At 46.5% G+C, this 23,367-nt stretch overlaps 1 protein-coding gene across 3 annotated transcripts in view; it reads right to left on the bottom strand.

Moving 5' to 3' along the window:
* Window positions 1–8,129: 8,129 nt before the first annotated feature.
* The window catches only part of dpa (disc proliferation abnormal), a 133,978-nt gene continuing 118,740 nt past the window's right edge, over window positions 8,130–23,367 (bottom strand). For all 3 annotated transcript variants that reach the window (XM_070530649.1, XM_070530648.1, XM_070530650.1), the window contains exons 21-22: window positions 10,835–11,045; window positions 8,130–8,416 (exon numbers count right to left, since the gene is read on the bottom strand). In XM_070530649.1, the coding sequence (XP_070386750.1) occupies window positions 8,321–8,416; window positions 10,835–11,045 (307 nt within the window). In that variant the 3' untranslated portion in view covers window positions 8,130–8,320. The remainder of the gene's footprint in view (window positions 8,417–10,834; window positions 11,046–23,367) is intronic.

The following is a 23,367-nucleotide window of genomic DNA, read 5'->3' as shown; positions in this document are numbered from 1 at the left end:
ACTTATCTGGCAAACATAACGAGAGGAAGCACTTTAAGTTCAGTGGTATTAAGTGAAGAGTGACATGAGAACCATCTTGAAATGCAGCGCAACAGGACAGTACAACAGACAAGGAGACGAACACAGGCGCCTGTGTTCGTCTTCCTTTCCGTTGTGCCGTTCTGTTGCGCTGTATTTCAGGATGATTCTCATGCCAAAGTAGCAACTAGCCCTGCATTCAACTCGCTTAAAGTGAAGCGTGTGCGCCTACATGTGCCAGCGCTGGTATGAGGGCAAGTCGTTCAAGTGAAGCCACTGCATTCAAAGCATCTCAACTGCACATCGCGCCCCTTCCCCGCAATATGCACCCCGCAAACAACGTCGGCAGACGTCGGGCCAGGGGTACAGCTCTACTCGAGCATGCCCGCAATAACCACATTGAGGCAAGCTCAGTGGCGTAGCAACAGGGGGGGGGGGGGGGGGGGGGGGGCGTGGGCCCCGGGTGCAAGGGACCAGTGGGAGGGGGGAGTATCATATACGCCTGAAGACACCCGAAACTTGTTGATATCCTCGCCTTCCTCGACTACAGCCGCGGGGGGGGGGGGGGGTGACAGAAGACTTATGGGCCCCGGGTGCCAGACGACCTAGCTACGCCCCTGGGCAAGCTTCGTGGATGCCGCGGCATATGTCCATCAAGAGGCATTCGCCGTCTCCAATTCAAGGCTCACTTGCTGCGCTACGGTACGCACTTCGAGGCCCGTGGTAGCCGAACAGGTTGCAATCGCGCTGGCTGTGCTCGATGGTCGAAGATAGGCAATATATAGCGATTCCAAGGCAGCCATAAGGCCTACCAAACCGGTATGGTCCCCTCCCCCCCCCCCCCCCCACCCAGGCCCTCCGCATTCTCCAAAGCGCCAAAAGTATCTCTCCGCATTCTCTCACTTGGTTTGCCGCTCACTTGGGGTCGATTGACGAGGGCGCGCACGAGGCCGCGCGAGGACTCACTGACCGCGCCGCCTCAGCATTCCCCCTGCCCCGTGGGGAACCCTTGCTCACGTTTAAAGGGACCTGAAACGCTTTTGACGATTTTCTACAAACGTACTGAATCGTTAGAGTAGGTCCTTCTGATCATTAATTGACACATCTAAGTGCTCTGCGTAAAGCGTGTAATTTATTATAAGGTTTTGAAAATGCACATCGCTGCCGATCGCAGCGCACTGCTCGGCGGAATTTTAAGCCGCCCCTACCCATATGATGGAAATCACCCATATGACGTCAGTGGGGCGAGCTATCCGATTGGCTGACCAGGGGGCGTGATCGATAATTTTTCCAACTTTATGGTAAACAAATGATCTTCGTAATAGTTGGAATGTTAGTTAATTTGTTTTTATAAAAAGAAAGTAGCATAAAGAGAATGCACAAGAACAATTTTTCAGTACACTTGAGTACTTCCGGCACACAGCAAGTGTCGTCTGCTTGTGTTACAACGTACTCCATTTTGACGAGCTCCGCGGTCAGAGTTGGTCTCAGTCTTTTCGCGAGCACCATGATTCGACTTTGTTGCCTTGTGGACTGCAAGCGTACGTAGCGACTGGCAATATGTCAAGCTGCGACATCGTGTCCCTCTGCAAGGCAGCGTACGAGCGAACTGGCTGCTGCGCATCGGACTGCCGCTATACGATCGGCGCCAGGATTTGCGCGTTTGTGGCCGTCACTTTACACCGGAAGATTACTAACGCAATAGCGTTTCGCGAGTCCCGTATTAGAACAAACATAAGCGCAAGGGGTCAGGGTCTGGCCGCTTGACTGTGCCGTAACGGGATGAGCCGAGATGAGCAGAAGGGCAAATGTGAATGGTCTGCACGGTGCAGCCACCTGGTGGCATAGAGCTCAACCATACACAGTAGCAGCAACGAAGCGTATTCTTCTTTGGTACTGGTGCGTATTTTTCGCAGGAGTGTAATCATCAACACGTTGTTTTTATAAATGTTTAAAATGTTTTACACTTGGTTAGAGCAATATTAGCGCTTTGTTTGGCTGGTTAAGCGCTGCGCCAACAAGTGTCTGGACCGTGCAGACCGATCAGGCCGCTCACGTACGTCTACGCCAAAGTTCCTTCATCAGCTTGAGTTTATGCCTCCAGTCATTTGCCGAAATGACCAGCTTGCCTGTGGTTAACGGAATACCAGACACGTTCGGCGCTACGACAAAATGCTCGCAACGCACGCTGCTTCGATAGCTCTCGCTTGGGGTCGACAGCCAAGCGGCTAGCGGAGAAGTTTCGCGCGGGCGGGGGCGGGCTCCAAAACAACCGGAAGTGGACGATGTGACGTCGCATCGTGACGCAGGACCAGTGAAGGCGGAGCTTGGCCCCGCTAGCTCGGCGAACGAGTTAAGGAGGAAAAGCGTGGCTGGGGAGGAGGGCAACTTCTAATCGCTTGTAGCTCCATTAATACGTAACGCTTCACTTAAATTGTGGTGCGAATGTTCTACTTAAGCTGTACCCTACGCGTCTACAAAATTTGTCCGAACCGTTTCAGGGGCCCTGTAATGAAATCACCACACCCTACTATCTGTCAAGACGGGTATTCCCCCTCCCGCACCTCGCCTTATACAGGGCGCGGGCGGTGACCTTTCGACGTGTACAAGCCCGTGCGTACCCTAACCTCGCGGTTCTTCATGCAATACACCCTCAAAGATATCCCAGTGCGGACTGCCCTGCCTGTGGACTAAGGGCAACATTGGACCATGTGTTGTCGGAGTGTGAAGGCTCCTCCTTCAGCGAGGATAGGTGGGCTGCGCTCTTGTGCAGCCCCGAACTCAACGACCAAACCCTGGCCGTCCAGAGTGCCCGCGATCGCGCCGTCAAGTTCGGCTTGGCGGTCCCTACGTGGAACTATAGCCGGGTGGCGCGGAGTCTCCCCTGCGTCTTCTCTGGATCGAAATAAAGTTATTTCACTCACTCACTCACCAGCGTAGTGCAAAATACATCTCCACTTTGACGAAATGGAGCACCAGTGCAAATATCTGGGCATACTTGTCCAAGGCAGCAAGTGTGTCTAAATTGAAAACATTTCAAGAACCAGCATGTACGGCTGTTCCATTGCCAGCGGAACTGCAGAATACAAAGTATATGGTGTCTTCCAAGCTGTTCATCAATGGAACTCTGCCTGGACTGTGTGCCAAATATTGTTGCATGGGAAAGTGGGGGTGAACTGGTAAAGCATTTGCTCGGAGCTACATGGGTGAAAGATTTTTGTCATTCAGAGTGCTTTTTACAGCAAAGCTGTGCGCCCCTTGTTGGTCGGCATTTTTTGTGTCCGTGTCCGTTAGCAAAAATGTGGGCGATCGCGGCGGCAGTGCAGGGACAGAAGCAATGGCTAGTACCCCCGCAAGTCAGAGGCTTCAAGCACTTAGCGAAGTGAAGCGCACAGTGCATACATTCTTTCGAATCACGGATACAACATACCGAACAGTGTACCATTCAATAAACAAGCGCAAAGCAAGCATCCGAGCCACATAACTGATGATAATGTGCGTCTAGTAACAATGCAAAGCACGTAGCGTTCCCCGCATACCTCTTCCGGGAGCGATTAGTACTGCCGCTGCACCTTCTTCGAATTTCCACTGGTTACAAGGTACGCTCGAGGTGATGAGGCATTGCATATACAGGGTGGCCAGCTTTTCTAGAACAATCTTCCCACCATCCTTCAACAAATCTGCTGTTACCTGATCCCGTCTTCGACCTGCAGTTGTTCTTGCGCTTCGGAGAATGCAGGCAAGACCGACGGAACAGCGCTACGGGAAAGCATTGCTTTGAAAGGCACTCCACACGACTTCAGTAAGTCGGCGTTGAACGCGTAATCCTCTGGACGAAAGTGCAGCGAGCACACTATGCAATTTTTCGGCTCTTTTCCAACGCGCTGTGGCAGAGGTACGGCACTTTACTTCGAACGGAGAGGTTCACTCGTTGGCACAGAGTGATAAGTAACGTTGGATTCGCCACTGCAACTGCCCTTGGCCAAATTCCGCGAACCGTTCGCGCATCCCACGACATCACATGGACGTGGCATTCTCGCTGCTTGTTTCAAATTCAAGTTTCGCGAGCCAGCAGAACCAGCGCAGCACGACGCGATAACCAAACAGCTTAAAATCTAAGGCGCGCGCAGCGCAGAGTCGAGCGAAAACGAAACCTTTCGACCACCCATACTACTGAGGGGTAACGTCAAAATGTTTTTTCTTAGAATCGAACAGACGTAGACAAGTGGCATTTTCTTCCGTCTTATAACCTAATGAAAATATCTTTTTAATACGAGTATTTGAGTACTAGTGACATAAATTATGATGAGGAGTGCTTCGTCATCGGGATAGTACCGGAATGTTGCTGGAGGGGTCTCAAATCGTGTCATGCATTTGCCTCAATTTCTCGGTTACTAAAGCTCTGTTCACGATTATACTGACGCCTTAGACGTTCTAAAGCATTGTTTTATCACTTTAATTTGACTTCACAGTAACCTTTAGGGTCCCTTGAAGCTTTCAGGTCAAGGTACATATAATGTGGACCTGTGCCCTATTTCGAATTTGTTGCGACTAAGCTGTTAGTAGTCAACAAGTTTATGTAGAATTGTCTAGTCAGCAGTTGCACAAATGGTCAGGTCAGGCAATTCATTGGTGGTTCTTTGTCAATATAGAATGATCAAGGATTGATTTTCTGCTAGAGTATGTTTGTGGTCATGATGTGCTTATTCAAAGATAGGGCAGCCTGCTTATACTATTCTGAAAACTCTCCAACATTAAACAGTGTAATTAATTAAACTAGGAGATACTAAGAAATAATGTAATTACAGGTGTCATGGCTAAAATCTGAGAAAAGTTGCCATTCAAATCTTTACTGTCTGAGCCTAACACATTACTGCAGACAGTATTGTATTTGCAGAAACATTTCACCATCTCACAAGGCAATTATTCTCTGAAAGTTTTTACTAGTTTAGCAAAAGCAGTTTATTCCACGGCAAATAAGTTCTGCAGAATGCAGCAAGATGGAGGAAGGTTCATTAAAAAAAAAAAAACCTTATTATCCATCCGAATGTAGCACGAAGCCACAAAGGAAACCCAATACAGGTTTCAGAAAGAAAGCTTCACAATTGAAGAAAAATTCATTCCAGTCCATAAATTCGAACCCAGGACCAATGCTTTTCGGAGGCGGTTGTTCTACTATCTAAGCTAACCAGGCAACTAACAGATCGCAGTGAAAGTGCAAATTAATCGACAACTCGAACCATAGGGACACAGAATATTCAAATCAGTTCTTTTAAATTATGGGGTATTACGTGCCAAAACCACTTTCTGATTATGAGGCACGCCGTAGTGGAGTACTCCGGAAATTTTGACCACCTGGGGTTCTTTAACGTGCACCTAAATCTAAGTACACGGGTGTTTTCGCATTTCGCCCCCATCGAAATGCGGCCGCCATGGCCGGGATTCGATCCCGCGACCTCGTGCTCAGCAGCGCAAATCAGTTCTGTGGAATCCTGCAAGGCAGAGGAAGGTCCATGAAAGGGAATTGTCATTCACCCGAATGTAGCATGAAGCTACAAAAGAAGCCCAATACAGGTTTCCCGGAAAGGAAGTTCCACAGTTAAAAATTTGCCCTGGCTTGGGATTCAAACTCAGGACCAGCACCTTTCTGGGGCAATAGCCTACCATCTGAGCTAACTACGCGGCTAGTAGGTCACAGTGCAAGGGTGAACTAATGGACAACTCCATTTAATGGACAACTCCCATTGGTCCCAGGATTGATACCTGGACCAGGAGAAATCCTTCAACTTCAACACTTTCTGAGAAACCTGTATTGGATTTCCTTTTTTTACTTCGTGCAACATTCTGGATGAATGACAATTTCCTTTCAAGTTTATTTCATGCTGCAATACCTGTTGCAAGACCAGATGTTCTTGGAATTGGTAAACCTAATTTACAATTTCATGCTACACTTGATTAAATGACATATCGAAAAGTGAACAGCTACAAAAAAGCATTTACGAGGCAGAATATGATGTAATTGAAAAACTTCCTAGATACTGGTTTCTGTCAAACATGTACAATTGCGAAACAAGAAGGAAAGGCCAAACCAAAACTTAGAAGTGTACTTGCAGTTGAAATGGGGGAACTATTATGAGCAAAGTTGATTAATATATTTTATTGTAATGAGGTGTTACTTAAGCATATATGTGTGAAGTCAATTATTCGGATCCATAGTAAAGTTCAGCAGAAAGGTTCAGCAGAAGGTCATAAAAACATTGATTCCAAAATGCATCATTGAGCACCTCTTAATTCAGTGTCATAGTTGGAGGTGTTTTCTCGTCTCCTCAGAATGAAAGATAATCCCCAAACTAAGGCTTCGTTAAAACATTAAATGGCAATAGCAAATTAATAAAGAGTTGCTGTGATCTAAAGACAATGTGCTCATCAATCTTTCAGGATCGAAGTCTGCTGCTGCATGCGTGCTGCATCTAAAGGTAGGTCATCATTAATAAAGCCCGTATATATCTTAAATCACGTGTGCTTAGAGCAATGTTAGAAAAAAATTAAATGTGTGCTACGCTATGTCCAAATGCCTTTCCATTCATTTTGTCACAGAAAGCAATGGAGAATTCTCTACTGAGATGTCCTATCCATCTAGAGATATCCACAATTCAGTAATAGTAGCCTCTAAATGAGCGATTTTTCTATTGGTACAGGAAATTACACAAAATGACACAAGAAAAAACTGTGGCAGCCTCCGTGCAGACAAACTGAAACATGAATCGACTATTTGCCCAGCAATATCTGGCATGCTGCGCCATCATCTTCTTTTTCCCAGTGTATTTCATAGCAAGGGCAGTATAAACACACACAATGAGGACATACAATGCCACATTAGGTATTGTAGCAGCCTATGACGTATAGAATGTACTGCATAGACACAATCTAATTGTAGTACAGTCAAAACTCGATCTAATGAAACCCGATTTTATGAGGTCCCCATGTAACGAAATTTCCACTCCCCGGCAGGTACCCATTGGATTCAATGTTGTCACCCAAACGAATTAACGAAACTGAATTGGCCGAACTCGATTTAACAAAGTTTTTGCTGAAATAAATGAGTAAAAGAAGTGTTGATTTCCCTCTAATGTTGACACAGATGGTTGTTTTCTTGAGCGTGTGTTCTAAAGCTAATTACTGTAATGCGTTAAAACATGTAGGTGCACTAGTCATGGCCCTAGCTTTATTTTGGACGAGGCTGCACGCTGTGCCCTGCACGTAATAGTGGACTCAACACCACCTTAGTAGGGGTGCCTGCAGTGTTTGCTTTTGTTATTTAATGGTTTATGTAACAGATGGCTGAATTAGCGGCAAATACAATGCCGCGAAAGCTTTTGCATGTCGCTACGTTACAATTTTAGAATTTGAAGGACTGAAAAATTCCTTTCTCGATTTTACAAACTTCCCGATTTAACAAATTAATTCGAGTGTGATCATCACTTCGTTAAATTCAGTTACAACTGTATATCATTTTCTATAAACAAAGCATTTGTTTTTGTGCCACACTGCCTACTCTCCTTCATCAGAGTTTCCTCACCTACACACAACTTCGGGAAAACTTACTAAAAATAATTAACTTAAAAATTGGGCAGAGACTATTAGAGGACGAATGTCAGTCAAGCTATAGCTTCCTGGTGGATGCGCTGAGACAGGTTGCCGGGGAAACTTGCTGGTTATACAACTATTGTTTAATGCCTTGAGGCATGTGGGTGCTGCGACAATGTAATGCCTACAAGATTGGCTCATGTTACAAACCACATTAAAAAACCCTTGTGAAGACAAGCATTGTGCACTGGTACCAGCATTGGCCCACCTTTGCTTACACAGGCTCAAGGAATGGCCCAGTCTATTCAGTCACGCAGCTGTCCACGTAAAGTGGGGGGACGAACCAAACAAAGCTTTTATTCAAACTTTTCTTTTTCTTTCCTGTTTTCCATTCTATGCATATCAAAGTCATGCTTGTTCTGTCTGAATATGAAAGGTACAGGAATATGAATTAAACAGACATGGAAACTATTTTCTTTACATTGCATTTCAATTAGATGAACGGGAATAAAGCACCACAGCACTTTAACTCTAAAACTTTTATTAAACAAATGTACAAAGCCATGACATATATGAGAGGGGTATAGAGAAGTTATATCAATTAAGAAAAAAAATAAAATAAAAGGGACTGCCAGTGTAGAATGAGTTCCACCACTACAGAGGTGGCTACCATAGTGCACAGGGTTAAAATGTAACTCAGGTAAATAGCCATACACTAGCAAAGCTTAATAGACGTCTTCCCAACCACAACAAGAAAACCATCATCCTGCAAGTCCTTCAAGGTATCCTCAAACATCTCTCGTGTGATCATCTGCAAAAAAATTGCCATATTATAGAAGTACAACATCATGGACATGCACCATCACTTAGTCTAAGCCGTGCATGAGAACCTAAGTACAATAGTCGTATTAGCATTAACGTTTAGTTCAGCTGGCACTGCATACTAAGACCATCTTATTCAAGCACTTGCACTAAATTTAGAGCATGGTGCCAAATATGCATCACAATAGTGCAATTACAGCAGCATTGCTTTATTTTACCATATCATACCATTTACATTGCTGCTTGCCTTCTAGCAATACACATGTGCAAAAACAATTGTGCTGGACCCCTTTTGCACAGCAAGACCCTTTTGATTGATTGATGTATGGGGTTTTATGGTGCAAGGGCCAGATATGGCAAAAGGGCGCCACACACATGGTGATGGTTAATGGAGAATTGTACTTTGAATGGTATATGTAGTATGGCTGTAAATAGGCCTAAAATCAGTAGCTTTAAATTACGTAAAATATATGGGTATTAAAACAATGACCAGAGATGTGAACTATGACCATAAATGTTTTGTTATGCATGGATTACATAATAAAACATGTAGGTGAACATAGCACTACTGCCTCATCACAGCCCTTGAATGCAAGGGCCTGGAGACACGTGCTGTACTAGGTGTACCTAATGCAGCAGCAGCTTCTGGTAAGAGGCCATACTACTTAACTTTCGGACTGATAATGTACAATGTAAGAGTGTCATTTAAAAATTTAATACATATATGGTGTCAAATAATGGGTTTGTGTCAAGAAACTGTGCTGTATGTGAAGGGATATGCTGTCGATAAGCTAAAGGAAATTGCTTTTTCTTCTTGGTTTCCGTTTCCTGACAATCCACAAGGACGTGGTTGACGGTCAGTCTTTCACCACATTTACTACTTGTAGGAAGTTCGTCACCAGTCAGCAAGAAGTTGTGTCTACCGTATGTACGCCCTATTCTTAGTCAACAGAATAGGACATCAGTTTCTCGTGATTTTATTACCGATGGGGAAGTGCTTAACTGTGGCTTAATCAGATGAAGTTTATTTGAGGTCTGGGTGTCCCACAAGCATTGCCAGTAGTCTCTTCATTTTTTCCAAACAAAAGGTTTCAAATCTATGGTGGGGACAGCTATGAAAGTGTTCAAATCTTTTGTTGCTGCAGATGTGGCTATTTTGCTGGCGAGCACATTACTGTCAATGCCTGTGTGGCAAGACCATTTTAAACCCGTCCATAGTTAGAAAGGCCTGGCTTTTCAGTTGCTGTCTTTGCAGGTTGCCATCTTACCTAGTGTACACCCATGAAAAGCTAGGTGTACCTTTCTATTGCGACAGCAATTATATGGACACTCGGGGTGCATTTTTGCTGTTGTCATGATGTTCTGTGTAAAGTTCAAGGGCGATAACACCATCGCCGTGCGCCGTATGCTGTATGTGTGAGTGAAAGCATGCAAGGGTGAGCCGATGATCATGGCTCAATCTTGCATGCAAGGGAAAAAAGCGGGAAGGAAGCACACAATCTTCCATAGAGTGCAAGGCACCAAAGGCAGGGGAGGGAGGTAGGGCACTCTACTTTTATCTTGAAAGCAATCTGCTCTAGGGGCAGAGTCTAGGTGGGTCAACAGCTAGTAGCTTTGCGTGATGTGTTCTCGCCACTCAGTTTGCATTGAAGCGAGACAGCCCGCAGGTCACTTCACTCGCTGTTGCTCTTCCTCACACCAGCATTTTGATAGCAAGTGTCCATGGACATTGAGTGCGATGTGTGAATGTTTGCCTGTGCGCGGTGACACCCTGCTTGTTAATTTAGTTAGTAAGCAAATGTTTACAAGTCTATACGGTCAATAAAACTACTATCCTTACTTCAAATGACTGTCTACTAAGTTGCTATTGCAAATGATGTTTCGCCTATCACGTGAAACTGCAACTTTTCTTAATTGCAGCCACAAATTGAATGGTACAATGCACAGCACATGTTGAACGAATGCAGTGCATTTCCTAATTCTATTCTGCACTATCAAACGAGAAGGGAATGTAAATGTTTAGTTGAAGCAATAGCAGTTCCTCAAACTTTTGCTCAAATGGCACATGGTGCACACTGAACATTCTTAAGCAGCAAAACTGTTTCATTAGCCTTTGTGCTTAAATTTAAGCCTATTCTACATGTGCACTCATTGCTCACTCTTGATCTCTTCTATTTTCCCCTCCCTTACTCCCTGTGAAGGGTAGAAACTAGATGCTTGTCTGGTTGACCTCGCTGCCTTTCCTCCTGTTTTTTCTCTCCTTTTCCACACTGCTGTTAAGTGCTGAATTCACTGTGGAATTTTCCATGTCCTGTGGCAAACAGATAGCCCTGCACCCCGATCAGAACTAGTGGACCGCACTAGCACAAGCCCTCAAAAGTTAAGTAAGGAAAGCGTTATAACTTACCACATCTGACTGGTTCTTAAAATCTGCAAAGACCTTGTTGTATGGAAGGCTCTGAGCCTTGGTTCTGCTTTCAAGCATTTTGCGCAATGCAGACGCCATCTGCGCACGTCTCTGACGAGAGGAAGCACTAATTCCAGTTGTAAGAATAGAGATATCAATCTTCCCCGAGGCAGGATCAGTGGCTGATTGCTTGAGAGCTTCTCGATGCAGCCTGTCAATCAAATCAGAACATGATCACTAAATATGTCACTTAGGCATTTTTCTTTTATTTTAAGTGAAGGCCTAAATTCTGGTAAAAAATTCTGGAAAGCCTCAGAGCACCCTCGCTTACTCGGTTGTCCGTTATGCTACAACAGCGAGCCTCAAAATGAGTACCAGTATAGGATGCTACAGAATGAGCTGGAGTGAGTGCCATAACGCTGCAATCAAGGATGAAAGAAATAATTAGGAGAGAGCCTTGCACAACACGATTAAAGCCAAACGTACTGGCCTAATGTGTGATCATCATAGAGCCTGCTCTGACTTGATGATGAATTAAAAAAAAGAAATTTTTCACACAAGAAGAAAGAAAACACCAGACAAGTATGCAAACATGAGTGCTCCTGCTCGGCAGGCAGATCTATAGGGCAGGGCAGCCAAACAAGCGCACATAGATGAAAAACTACCGGGAACCAAACATTCCCAGCCAATGTGCCGAGTCTCGGAGGTCATGTGTTGCGCCGATACTGTGATGGATAAAGCTAAGGGAATGGCTTTGAAGAGAGTTCGGTTGCCAAGGCTGGCTGCGTGATGTTATGCTCTCTCCTAGTTTTATTTCCTTCCTCCATGGCTGCAATGTCCTGCTCCTATGTGACCACTTTCTGCATAATGACATAACGACATAGTCACAACAATGCATTGATTTGGGCGAGTTGGTTCATATAACAGCACTAAGGATGAGGACAAAAAGAACACATGTGATAAGTTGGGCGGCGCTGAACTTCCAACTTGCATTTATTTAAAAAATACGGCTATTTATACACACTGTATGTACAGTCGCGTTCATAAATTTGGAGACCATGCGAGCCCGTGGCCACGTGCATGCGCGCGCTGTCTGGCGGCTCGGTGCCTGCTGTCGAGAGTATCGCAGTGCGCATGCGCGTCTATCCTATCTCTCTGGCCTGCTCGCTCTCTTGCTGTGCACCCGCGAGAGACTGGCTGTAGAAAAGCTATCATATTAAATTATTTAGGACATTCTGAGGCTTGGCAGTATTTTTAAGAATGCCAATTTTTAAAACTTCTCCCTAAAGAGTGGTGCTACTAGCCCATGCCATTTCGGAGCAGCCTTTGGAGCAGCCAAAGATGCATTTTGAATGGCTTTTTGGAGCAGGTTCATCAGGCAATTAGAAACTATATATGGAGCTTTTACAGTGGGCAAACCATGAGAAGGCAGTAAGTGGTCGTTTGTTCATAAACTCAATCTGAAAAAAAAAGAAGAAAAAAAAAGGGAATGTTGAGAATACAGCAGAGCCCAATGTAATAGGCGCACTCTCCTTTGCCTCCCCAAATGAAATTAGCGATTATTTTTATTTTTGCATTGTTGTCACAACACTGTTATCTCCAGATTATACAAGTCCTCCAAACATGGGTAATTTTGATAAATCAATGGTTATCTAAGCAAATAATTGCTTGCGTAGATAGTTTGTCTGCTGTGGCATACACAGCTTCTGAAAACAAGCAGGGTCTTCCAATAATTATTTTTGTTAATTAGTTTGCTATTTGTTATACAGGTTGTTTCACATAACTTGAGCCAAGACTTCAAAAATGAAAGCCACTTCAAACATGAATCCAGCCAAACATAGAGTGTTGGCAATAGCATAGAGTAACTCAAGCTATTTTTATTTTTGCCACAAATAATTATTTAATTACATTTAGTTATTCAACCTTTTAATTAATGGCTTAAGACAGCAAGTGAGGACATTCAGAAACCGCCTAATAAATTGTTTTCTACCCAATAAATATGTCTAGCATTGTTTTTTTTTTCATATGTCAAAAAAAAGCTTGCGAAATACAAAAAATGCCACACGATGGGGCGCTTGCACACTGTCATTGGGCTGCGCTCAAGTGTGCAATGGGTGAACAAGCATGGCTGCAGCCTGATTATGGCTTTATCGCCGCTTTATCGCTTCAGCAGCCCTCGGCTAGTAGCATGCATTTGCACCGTAAAGTGACAAGAGCTGGAAGCCCAGATGCCTACAACCGGTGTAGCGGCCTCTCACTTCCCTGTGGCCACTTGCTTGTTCACCTATGGCATGGCTGAGCGCAGCACAATAGCACTGCGTAATATCCCTAGTTACTCCAGGCTATTGCCAACACTATATGCTCGGTTCAATTCGTTTCGCTTTTCGTTTTATTGTGAAAGCATTAAATGTCCCATGAGCCAGAAAATCCGGCGTGATCAAGCAATCGTACCGAAAATCATTGTCATCAGCGTCTTGTATGATGTCAGTAGTAATACAGAAGATAGCAAATGGTATAACAATGCAATTAGTAGTAATCATGGGTAATTCATGTGAATTGAAGTGAATTACGGTGAATTAGAGTGAAGTGCATTAAAGTTAGAACAAGTTAAAGTAAGGTGACTTCAGGTGGAGTAAAGTGAATGAAGGTGAAATAAAGTGGATTAAGGTTGGTACAAATTAAAGCAAGGTAGCTAAAGGTGGATGAAAGTTGACTAAGGTTTGTACAAATTAGAGCTAAGGGGATTGAGGTAGAGTTGTGAAGGACACGAGACACCGTATGACGTCACGTATCATGGACGTAACCAATTAATTAGAGATGTCATGATGCTTTTGCATCCAAAGCAAGTAAGGATACTTAAGTGACTAAATTTTTTGAAGTCTTAGCTCAAGTTACATGGGACAACCTGTATATGCTTAAATAAAGAACTTGAGTGATCAATTCGATGACAAATTCATTTTATTTGATGCTTCAAGAATGCTTCCATTCCAAGATACTCATCAAATTTGACACTCAGGTTAATTTCCCACTCATATATAGGCGGGGTCTAGGCAGACCCCCCTCCCCCAACCCCTTAATTGACCTCACTTATTGTGTGGAAATGTCAGCCATAGCGCAGCTGCCCTCAGCTCTGCCGGGCTTCTAGGCTGGTGTGCTAAATTGTTACCCAAGTCATATGGTGGCTTCATCTTTGTGTAGGGACTTTTGCTTTCGATGTGAAATTAGCATACTGCAGAGTGTCAAACTTGATGAAAACAGTCGCAGACAGATTTCCAAGTTTCTACCAAAAATGTTCGTATAATCACTCGGGCAGCTGAAAAATGATTTCATTGCTTTTTACAATGCCAGCAGTATGAAAAATTTACTGAATTTTGTGCTGTCCGCCACTGATATACCACCTACTTTAAATACTGCGATGGTCAACACCATGGGGCAGTGCTTTCGCTCATCACATAGCTTGAGGCACGACCTTTGACTGTGCAACACTGTCAGATTAGGCTGTGATGTGTGAATTCAGTTTGGAGATCTCTGCCTACACATGAGCTTTCACCATTCCGCCCAGTAAATGCAAAAACAAACTACTTCGGGAAAGCATTCGTGGTAGTTTCCGGTATGTCACTCGTGGACCCAATCTCGGCTTCCGGTGACCAGTTTAGCCCGTGATCTCACACCTGTAGCGCACTACGACGTGCCATTATGGTTTGGTCACAAAACATGATGACGACACGCCCAGCACGCTGACAGTGCCTGAGCAGTGAAATCGACGGAATTAGGCTGCCGCCTGACTGAGTGAGCTCGGCTAAGCTATAATTTGTGTGACGCCAGGCTCCAGCGTCTGCCTGGTTTTTCTTCACCCACAAATTGGTCACTCCGGACTTCGCGCTATCGCTCTCAGCTCTCGGTGCATCAGCCACTTCGCTGGGTTTACCACCGCATCGAGCTCCAGCACCGTCGCCTTCGCAGTACGCCTTCTATCTAGTCAGCCATAGCCTTGGATTCTACTGATTAAGTACTGCTGCAATCTACCACAATCCAGAGGTTTCCGCTCTCAAGCACCCGGAGTTCTGGTTGTCGGACTCGGAACTTTGGTTCATTATCATCTGATCCTTGTTCCGTCGCCACCGCCTAAGGTCACAGTTGACCATGTTTGACCCCGTCGTTGGAGCGCTTCCACCTACTACTGCTGCGATTGTTCTCGATGTTCTATGCTCCCCGCCTATCGACCACCCCTATGGGCATCTTGAGGCGACATTTATTCAGTGCACCATAGAAATGGAGCAGCATTGATTACAGCAACTTCTTACATTGGAGGAGCTCGGCGATTGCAAACCTACCGACTTATTGCGTCGCAAGCAAGTCCTGGCTGGAGATCTGGCTTTTTCAACTGACAGTGCACTTCTTCAAGAACTTTTCCTGCAGCACCTTCTACTGCAGGCGCGCATGATCCTGACCGCATCTTTATTCTCAACGTTGGAATCTCTGGGCCATATGGGCGACAAGATTATGGATGTCTATTTTCCCTCTGTGGCCACAGTTCATCGGCCTACTGACCTTTCGTCCCACGGTGCAGCCACTGGCGACAGCGATGTGTGTCTCCTTGAAGCTAACTAGGGGCTCACACAACAAGTAGCCCGACTGACAGCTATGGTCTCTGCCATCCAAACATGTTGGCCGCGTTTTTCATCACGACCTCGTCACCCCAGCCCGAGTTACTCTGAATGGCATTCTCCTCCTCCAGTTACGAATTGCTGGTACCACCGTCGCTATGACTCTCGTGCAAACCAGCGCCGCTAGCACTGCTTCTACGCTGGAAACGGCCACTGACAACGACTGCTGTTCCCGGCCCAAGGTCCAGTCCCCTTTTCCACATCAGTGACCGCGTCACCCGATTCCGATATCTCGTCGACACTGGCGCCAGGATTTGCATCCTTCCTCCTATGTTAGCTGAGCGCCGCCATCCTCCCGACTCGCCTCCTCTCACTGCAGTCAACAGATCAACCATCTGGACCAACAGACAAAAGTCGGTGACTCTTGACATCTGCCTCAGACATACCTTTCGCTGGATCTTTGTCATTGCGGTCGTGCGCCAGCTCATCATCGGAGATTACTTTCTTAAGCACTACAAGCTCGACATCGACATGTGGCACAGCCGTATCTTCGACTCCGAGATGAGCTTAACAGTCCAAAGAGTTTGTTGTTGTGCTCCACTGCTTCGGCTTCTCCAGGCACACATGGCCGTTCCCGACCCTTGGTCGGCCGTCCTTGCAGAGTTTCCGGACTTCATCCGACCCCCCCTCCTTTCAGTCCTCGGTCGCTCACAGCGTGACGCATCATATCGTCATGACTGGCCCTCCAGTGTTCGCTCGGGCTCGTCGCCTCGCGCCGGATCATCTAGCTTTTGCCAAAAAGGAGTTAGAACACATGCTTGACCTTGGCTTCATTCGTCCCTCCTGCAGTCCTTGGGCCTCGCAACTCCATTTGGTGCCCAAGAAGAACGGTGACTGGTGCTCCTGAAGCAATTACCGTGCTCTCAACAAGGCCACTGTCCCGGACCGGTACCCAATACCTCACATTTAGGACTTTATGACGACACTGCACCGCGGCTGCACCATTTTGAGCAAGGTCGATCTTGTGAAAGCCTACCACCAGATTCCTGTGGAATCCTCAGATATCCCCAAGACCGCCATTATAACACCCTTCGGCCGGTTCGAATATCTGCGCATGCCTTTCAGTCTTCATAATGCGGCCCAGGCCTTTCAGCGTTTTGTTGACCAAGCATTACATGGCTTGACGTGCCGTTTTGCCTATCTTGACGACATCCTCGTCTACAGCACCACTGCTGAAGCTCACAAGCTCCATCTACGTCAAGTGCTCACTAGACTTGGCAAGTTTGGTCTTATCATGAACAGTCCGAAGAGCGAATTTGGTGTTATGGAGTTGGATTTCCTTGGCCATCGCGTATACTTACACGGCATTCGTTTACTTTCGACCCGCGTCACAGCCATCTGTGAATTTCTTCAGCCATTGACCACCAGGCAATTGTGTGAATTTCGTGGCTTCACCAACTATTACCGTTGCTTCATTCCCAATTGTGCCAATATACTCCTCTACATGACCTTCTCTCACGCCTCAAGACACTGAATACTCCCATGACCTGGAACGACACTGCTGACCGCGCATTTAGAGGCCTCAAAGAAGCCATTGCCGGTGCTACGCCCCAACATCTGTCATGGTTGACGCATCGGACACCACTGTCGGCACAATCTTGCAGCAGTTCATTGCTGGTGCTTGGCAGCACATCACCTTTTTTCCCAAGAAGCTTGCACTCCCTGAGCACCGCTACAGCACATTTGACCGAGAGCTGCTTGCCATCTATTTGGCCGGGAAGCACTTTCAACATTTTCGTGAGGGACGCTCCTTCCATGTCCTTACCGACCATAAACCACTGACTTCTGCCCTAGTGTCCAGCAGCACCTCCTAGACTCCCCGCGAAATCAGACAGCTTGCCAACATTTCTGAATTAGGCAGCGATATTTTTCACTTCAGCGAAAAATCTAATGCTGTTGCTGACGCACTTTCTCACACCGCCATCCATGCAACAGACCATGGCCGACTGGTCATCGACTTCATGGCCATGGCTACCGCCCAGCGTGTCAACGCCGAACTCCAGCTGCTCCGCATGAACTGTACCTCTCTGGTGTATCAAGATATCTTGCTTCCAAACTGCAACGTGCCCCTCGTTTGGGATGTCCTCGTCCTTATGTGCCTAGCCCATACTGCCGGGCCGTCTTGAATGCCCTTCATTCTTTGGCTCATCCTGGCATTTACGCAACACAGAAACTCGTCACTTTTTGTTACGTGTGGCCCAGTATCAACGTAGACGTTCATCGCTGGTCATGCGCGTGCCTCAAGTGCCAACAGTCTAAAGTGCATTGCAACACTGCGACTCCTCTTGACACATTTCCGTCCCCGGACAGCAGCTCCAGCCATCTGCACATCAACATTGTCGGCCCCCTTCCTCCCTAAGGAAACCATTGCCACCTGTTAACCTGCACTGACAGGTTCACCAGATGGCCTGAAGCATAGAGTTTCTAAATAAATACCCTAGAGGGAAATGTGACGCTAGTGTCTACGGGGGCTCTCATGAGCGTTGCCTCAACCTACATGGGAATGATGGGAAGTACAGGCTTCGGATTGACTTCGATCTTTAGACTAATGGCAATTGCTTGCAGTGTAGTAAACGAAGCTATGTTCAAATATCACGTAAAATTAAATTTTATTTCTGCAGCATGTTATATAATGTACAACACGTTACATAAGCTTTGTATGACTTTGAGATGGAAGCGCAGTTCACTATGGTTTATCACCAGGACACGCCAGGGTATGCATTTTTGTGAAATTCTGTTCCCGATTTCACGCCAGAGAAGAATTATTTATTTATTTTTACAACAGCAGTAACAACTGTGCATGTACTTATATTGCCAGAGTTGTCAGACGACCCCACCGCTGTCAACCAGATGTAGGAGTCGTCGGACGATCTCGCCGCTGCCACTACTTGAAGGAGTTGTAGGTCGTAGAGAGGAACTCGGTGAAAAGGATTTATTTACGTTATTTACATCTTAGACCAGACATATATCGACAGTCTAGCGTGACTCCCATATGGAGCACGCAAGACGACGCATACAGCAAACAGCATACGAGCACACAGCTCACTTGACAACGGGCACGCAGCTCACTAGTACATCTCGAGCACGACAACAAGCACACAACGAGCACGCACTAGCAGCCGACAATCGCTGCTTATAAACACTTTGTCCCCCCTTGATTCCAAGCAGATGGAAATGTTCGTCCAGTCATCGTTCGACATCACCGTTCGACGTCACCGAAGATGACCCGCCCTTTTGGAGATGGAGGAGGGCTCACATACACATGCCGCACAAACACACACTGGTGTAAAGGTCCGGAGCCAACGTCAAAGGGGCTTCGTAGAACTCTGCTCCATCCCGGGTGGCACGCTGGGTAGCACATTGTCTGTTGTCTCGAAAAGCTCATGAGGAGGTTCCACCAATTACCTCCCCTCAAGAATTCCCCTGAGCTGACCCCGTGCCACGTGGCTGCCGGTTATTCACAGTTCTCTGAAGTGCGCCCCGTCCGGTTGGATTGGAACACGTGTAGCAGGCTGAAATAGCTGGCACTTTGTCACCCCGTACGGTCATTCCTAACAGCTCCTCCATGGCCCAGAAAATCTCGCCTGGCCAGTGCTGGCAACCGCTGGGCAGGAAGAGCATGGCTGGAGAGCAAGATGATGACTTTGCTCTCTGCAACCCCTGCGTACTTGGAATGCCTTCAACCATCTCACAACAACTGGCACAGGAGAGTCGACCCGGCAACACAATACCGCTCAGCATTCAAACGTCCGGAATCAGCTGTTAATCCACCAGGCCTCCCATCACAATTTCAATGCAAGTCACTCAACTGGGAAATCCCAAAGTTTGCCCCAAAATGTTGTGCCGCCAAAGCGAGCATTCACGTTCCCCCTGAGTTTAACCAGATCTGACTGTCATGCTGCACAAGAGTAAAGGTTTACGCAGAATCAAACTGAAGGCTCTTAACCACCAATACCCGAACATAACTTAAGCAGCCTACGTTCACTAACAGCCTGTTCTTATCCTATCACAGTGGCGTACTTATCTCGCGTACTGTTGCCACTTGAACAGTCTGGCCAACTCCACAGGTATGTAATTACAAACGCGCTAGCTTTGTGGTCTCTATTCAGAACGCATACTTGCGTCATACAAAGTTTTCATCACGCTTACATTTGTTCCTTTAGTCCCTACAGGACACGTTCCTTAAACGAACAACCAAACTTGCGTAGCTTACGCAACACAGAGGAACCTTTGAACAAATGTGTCTTCTAATAACTATCTCTAGGCACGCGTACTAGAGAAGTCAGAATACGGCTGCCCTCAACACACTCAAGCAACCCAGTCGTTAACGATCTGCTTCCTTCCATCCGCACAGGACACGCGCTAAAGGACCTAAGAGTTTTTCTCAGTGCAAATCACGCACTTACTGGAAATCTACGCGGTTAACCTTAGAAAATAAAAAAAAACACACATAAAAAAGGAAGGTTAACTAAAACACACTCGCGTTACCATAGGCCTCTCAGCGATAATTTTGTTCTTCAGGTTACTCACTCACACACACACAAAAAAAAGCCTGTCTACTTATTAATGAACACCTCGCGATACTACATGTTTACAAAAAAACGCGTCTTTCAAATCTCGAGCTTCTCAAATAATAAATAATAAAAAATAGAACAAAACAACACGTTTTCCTTCTACGGAAGCTCTCTTGGCCTCTCTTTTCAAATGCTTACGTCTGACTCATACTTTGAGCTGTACCCGAGATGGTCGCGGTCCGAAAGCTACTTTGGCTGCCGAGGAACAACAAAAGGGCTGACACACTATCAGCTCCCCCACGACGTTACAGTCTCCTGCCAATTTGCGTCCTGGCGCCTCGCTTTCAACACGAACTCGACTAACCGCATCGCCACTCCCTATCACCTGGTCTCGTCTTGCCACCTTGCGCTCCCTCGTACTACACGCTGAGCTTCAAAAAGAACGACGGAACGACGAGGAATATAACTGCCTCGTGCCCTTTCTCCGCGTCCGTGCAAAACTTCCTTCTCGGTCTCTCTGACCCGTGGCTCGAACGTGCTTAATGCGCACACGTCGTCAATGACAACCACACCTTTTTCTTCGCGCCCTGCCTTTTCGCGCCTGTCGCCGTCTTTGGCTTTGCTACATTAACCACTGCATTCCGATCTTTACGGCGCTTCTTTCTACGCGTTTTCTCTTCGCACTCACTTTCATGCCGTCCTCTGGCGTCTCGTGCTGGCCGGTACACATCTCTTCGGCCCGGATCGGTCTCTTACCCGCACAGTCCGAATGATCCTTAACTAAATCATTCCTCTCTTGGCTACCTAGACTGGCGGAGGGCCGCACCGATCCCTGAATGCAGTTGTTCTTTCATGAGCTACGGAGCTCGCCATCCTGAGAACTACTCTCAACTGCATCGTCCAGCTCGTAGATCACTGCGCCATGCAGATCTGACTCGACATGGGTGCTCGTGTCTGTCGGGTCAACAGTACCCTGTACCTCGCTAACGACCTCGCGACCATGAGATGCGACGCACACGCGCGGTAGCTGTGCCAATTTGTTCGCAGCTGGCCTAGCTGTCTCTACACTCCTCTGTTGGCACAGCACCTCGTCGCTCTCACTCTGGCCTTTAACAGCCTCTGTTGCCACTAAGGCATCGTTAGCTGCTAGCACTTCGAGTTCACCTGTGAACGTGCTGCTACTCTCACAGGTACTACTTCTGTCGGCTTTCGATTGAAATCTGCTGTCTACTCCCTCCCACTTTCGCTGCGTCCAGCCTACAGATTTCTCCAGCCGCTGTTGACTTCGCTCGATTTCCTGCTCCAAACCTTGAATCTCTTCGTTCAATTCATCAATGTATTGCCTCGTTACTTCTGTTAGGCCTTCTTCCTGAGAAATTCTTTTTAGTTCCTGCCTAGCTTTTTCCTGTTCTTGCATAAGTTCTTCCTGCTCTTGCCTAAATGCTTCCTGTTCCCGTTTTTTGTATAGAATTCGTTTACTCATTTGTTCTATGAATTTCGAATCATTGTTACTTTCTAGAATTGTCTTACCAATTTCCGATTCCTTCAAGTCCTCCTCTACATCTACCTCGACCTCCTCACACAACCACAACAGGTCAGCCCCCGTCAAACACATTAGGACCATGGTCGCTACTTTAAGCTTTGGCTCTGCTGTCACACAATACTTGCTGCGATACCCACGCAAATCAGAATACAAGTAAAAGATCCCAGCAAATCAAATCCACAAACACAGAGAAATTGAAGCCTGGTAAATCTAACAGCCAAAACCAAACGCTTACCCACTGAAGCAGCACCATATCAACAGTCCTTCTCTGCCGTACCCAGTCAGTTGCAAGAGGTGGTCAATCTCACGTCACCTCCAACTAGATCAGGATACCGGTCCGTCACCATGTGCCAACGTCCGCCAGCTGCCGTTGCTGTCTCCGAGTCGTAGGCCGATCTAGGAGCCGTAGGCAAATCTCACCGCTGCCATTCAGTTGTCAGATTTGGCAGTTGTAGCTGTAGGAAGGAGCTTGACTCTTCGTCGGGACTTAGGAGAGCAGAATTTATTTACATTATTTACATCTTAGACCAGACATCTATCAACAGTCTAGCGTGACTCCCATATGGAGCACGCAAGACAACGCATACAGCAAACAGCATACGAGCACACAGCTCACTAATACATTTCAAGCACGACAACGAGCACACGAGCACACAACGAGCACGCACTAGCAGCCGACAATCGCTGCTTATAAGCACTTGGTCCCCCCTTGATTCCAAGCGGACGGAAACGTTCGTCCGGTCATCGTTCGACGTCACCGAAAATGACCCGCCCTTTTGGAGGTGGAGGAGGGCTCACATACACGTGCCGCACACACACACTGGTGTAAAGGTCCGGAGCCAACGTCAGAGGCTTCGTAGAACTCTGCTCCGTCCCAGGTGGCACGCTGGGTAGCACATTGTCTGTTGTCTCGAAAAGCTCATGGGGAGGTTCCGCCAATTACCTCCCCTCGAGAACTCCCCTGAGCTGACCCCGCGCCATGTGGCTGCCGGTTATTCGCAGTTCTCTGAAGTGCGTCCCGTCCGGTTGGATTGGAACATGTGCATCGAGCTGAAATAGCTGGCACGTTGTCACCCCGTATGGCCATTCTTAACAATATAAAGATACTCATCAAGTATTTATGGAAATAAAATTGTTCTGTTGTGAGAAAGTATTGCGCCCTTGAGAGGAATGCTACAAGTGTCGTCTGCTACGACGCCTGCTCGCTACCAACGCTAGACTTTTCTCGCAGAAGACAGGCACTTGCGAAGTCTCTCGCTGATTCGAAAGGCTGCGTTGGCTGTCACGATTGATGAACGTCTTCAAGGACTTTTAAGCACATCTGCTGCAGTGCTAGCTAGGACGCTTGTGGCCTCCTACAAGTATGCTTCATTATATTTTATACTGACGTACCGCTTCCGAAGTGTTATGACGTAGCTTTGCACTTACCCATTTTGCGACACTAGACTACAGCCAGGAAGCAGCAACCTTTCCTACCACAAATAAGTTCTAAAAAAGTCCTAAAACACGCATTTCAATGAGCACATAAACGAGCAATGCATAATAAAGCCCTCGATAAAATTTGATTGTCCAGCCACTAGAAGTACAACTGTCTATGTTTTGTATCAGTAGTGCCTTCTTTTTCCTATGCTGAAGTTTTATAAAGCAAGTAACGCTACACTGTCAACCTAAGACACTTAACAAACCAAGGTCCAAACGGTCAAAACTTGTTCTTTCCATGCTTACGATTTTTGGAAAGATTGGATGCACTTTGTAGACGATCACAAGGAAGGAACCGGGCAGCGTGCCTGTCCTGTCTCCTTCCTTATA

This window comes from Dermacentor albipictus, chromosome 1, assembly GCF_038994185.2.
Source record: "Dermacentor albipictus isolate Rhodes 1998 colony chromosome 1, USDA_Dalb.pri_finalv2, whole genome shotgun sequence".
Classification (NCBI taxonomy): domain Eukaryota; kingdom Metazoa; phylum Arthropoda; class Arachnida; order Ixodida; family Ixodidae; genus Dermacentor; species Dermacentor albipictus.
The sequence above is the reverse complement of the archived record's forward strand: the minus strand, read 5'-3'. Positions and strand labels throughout refer to the sequence as shown.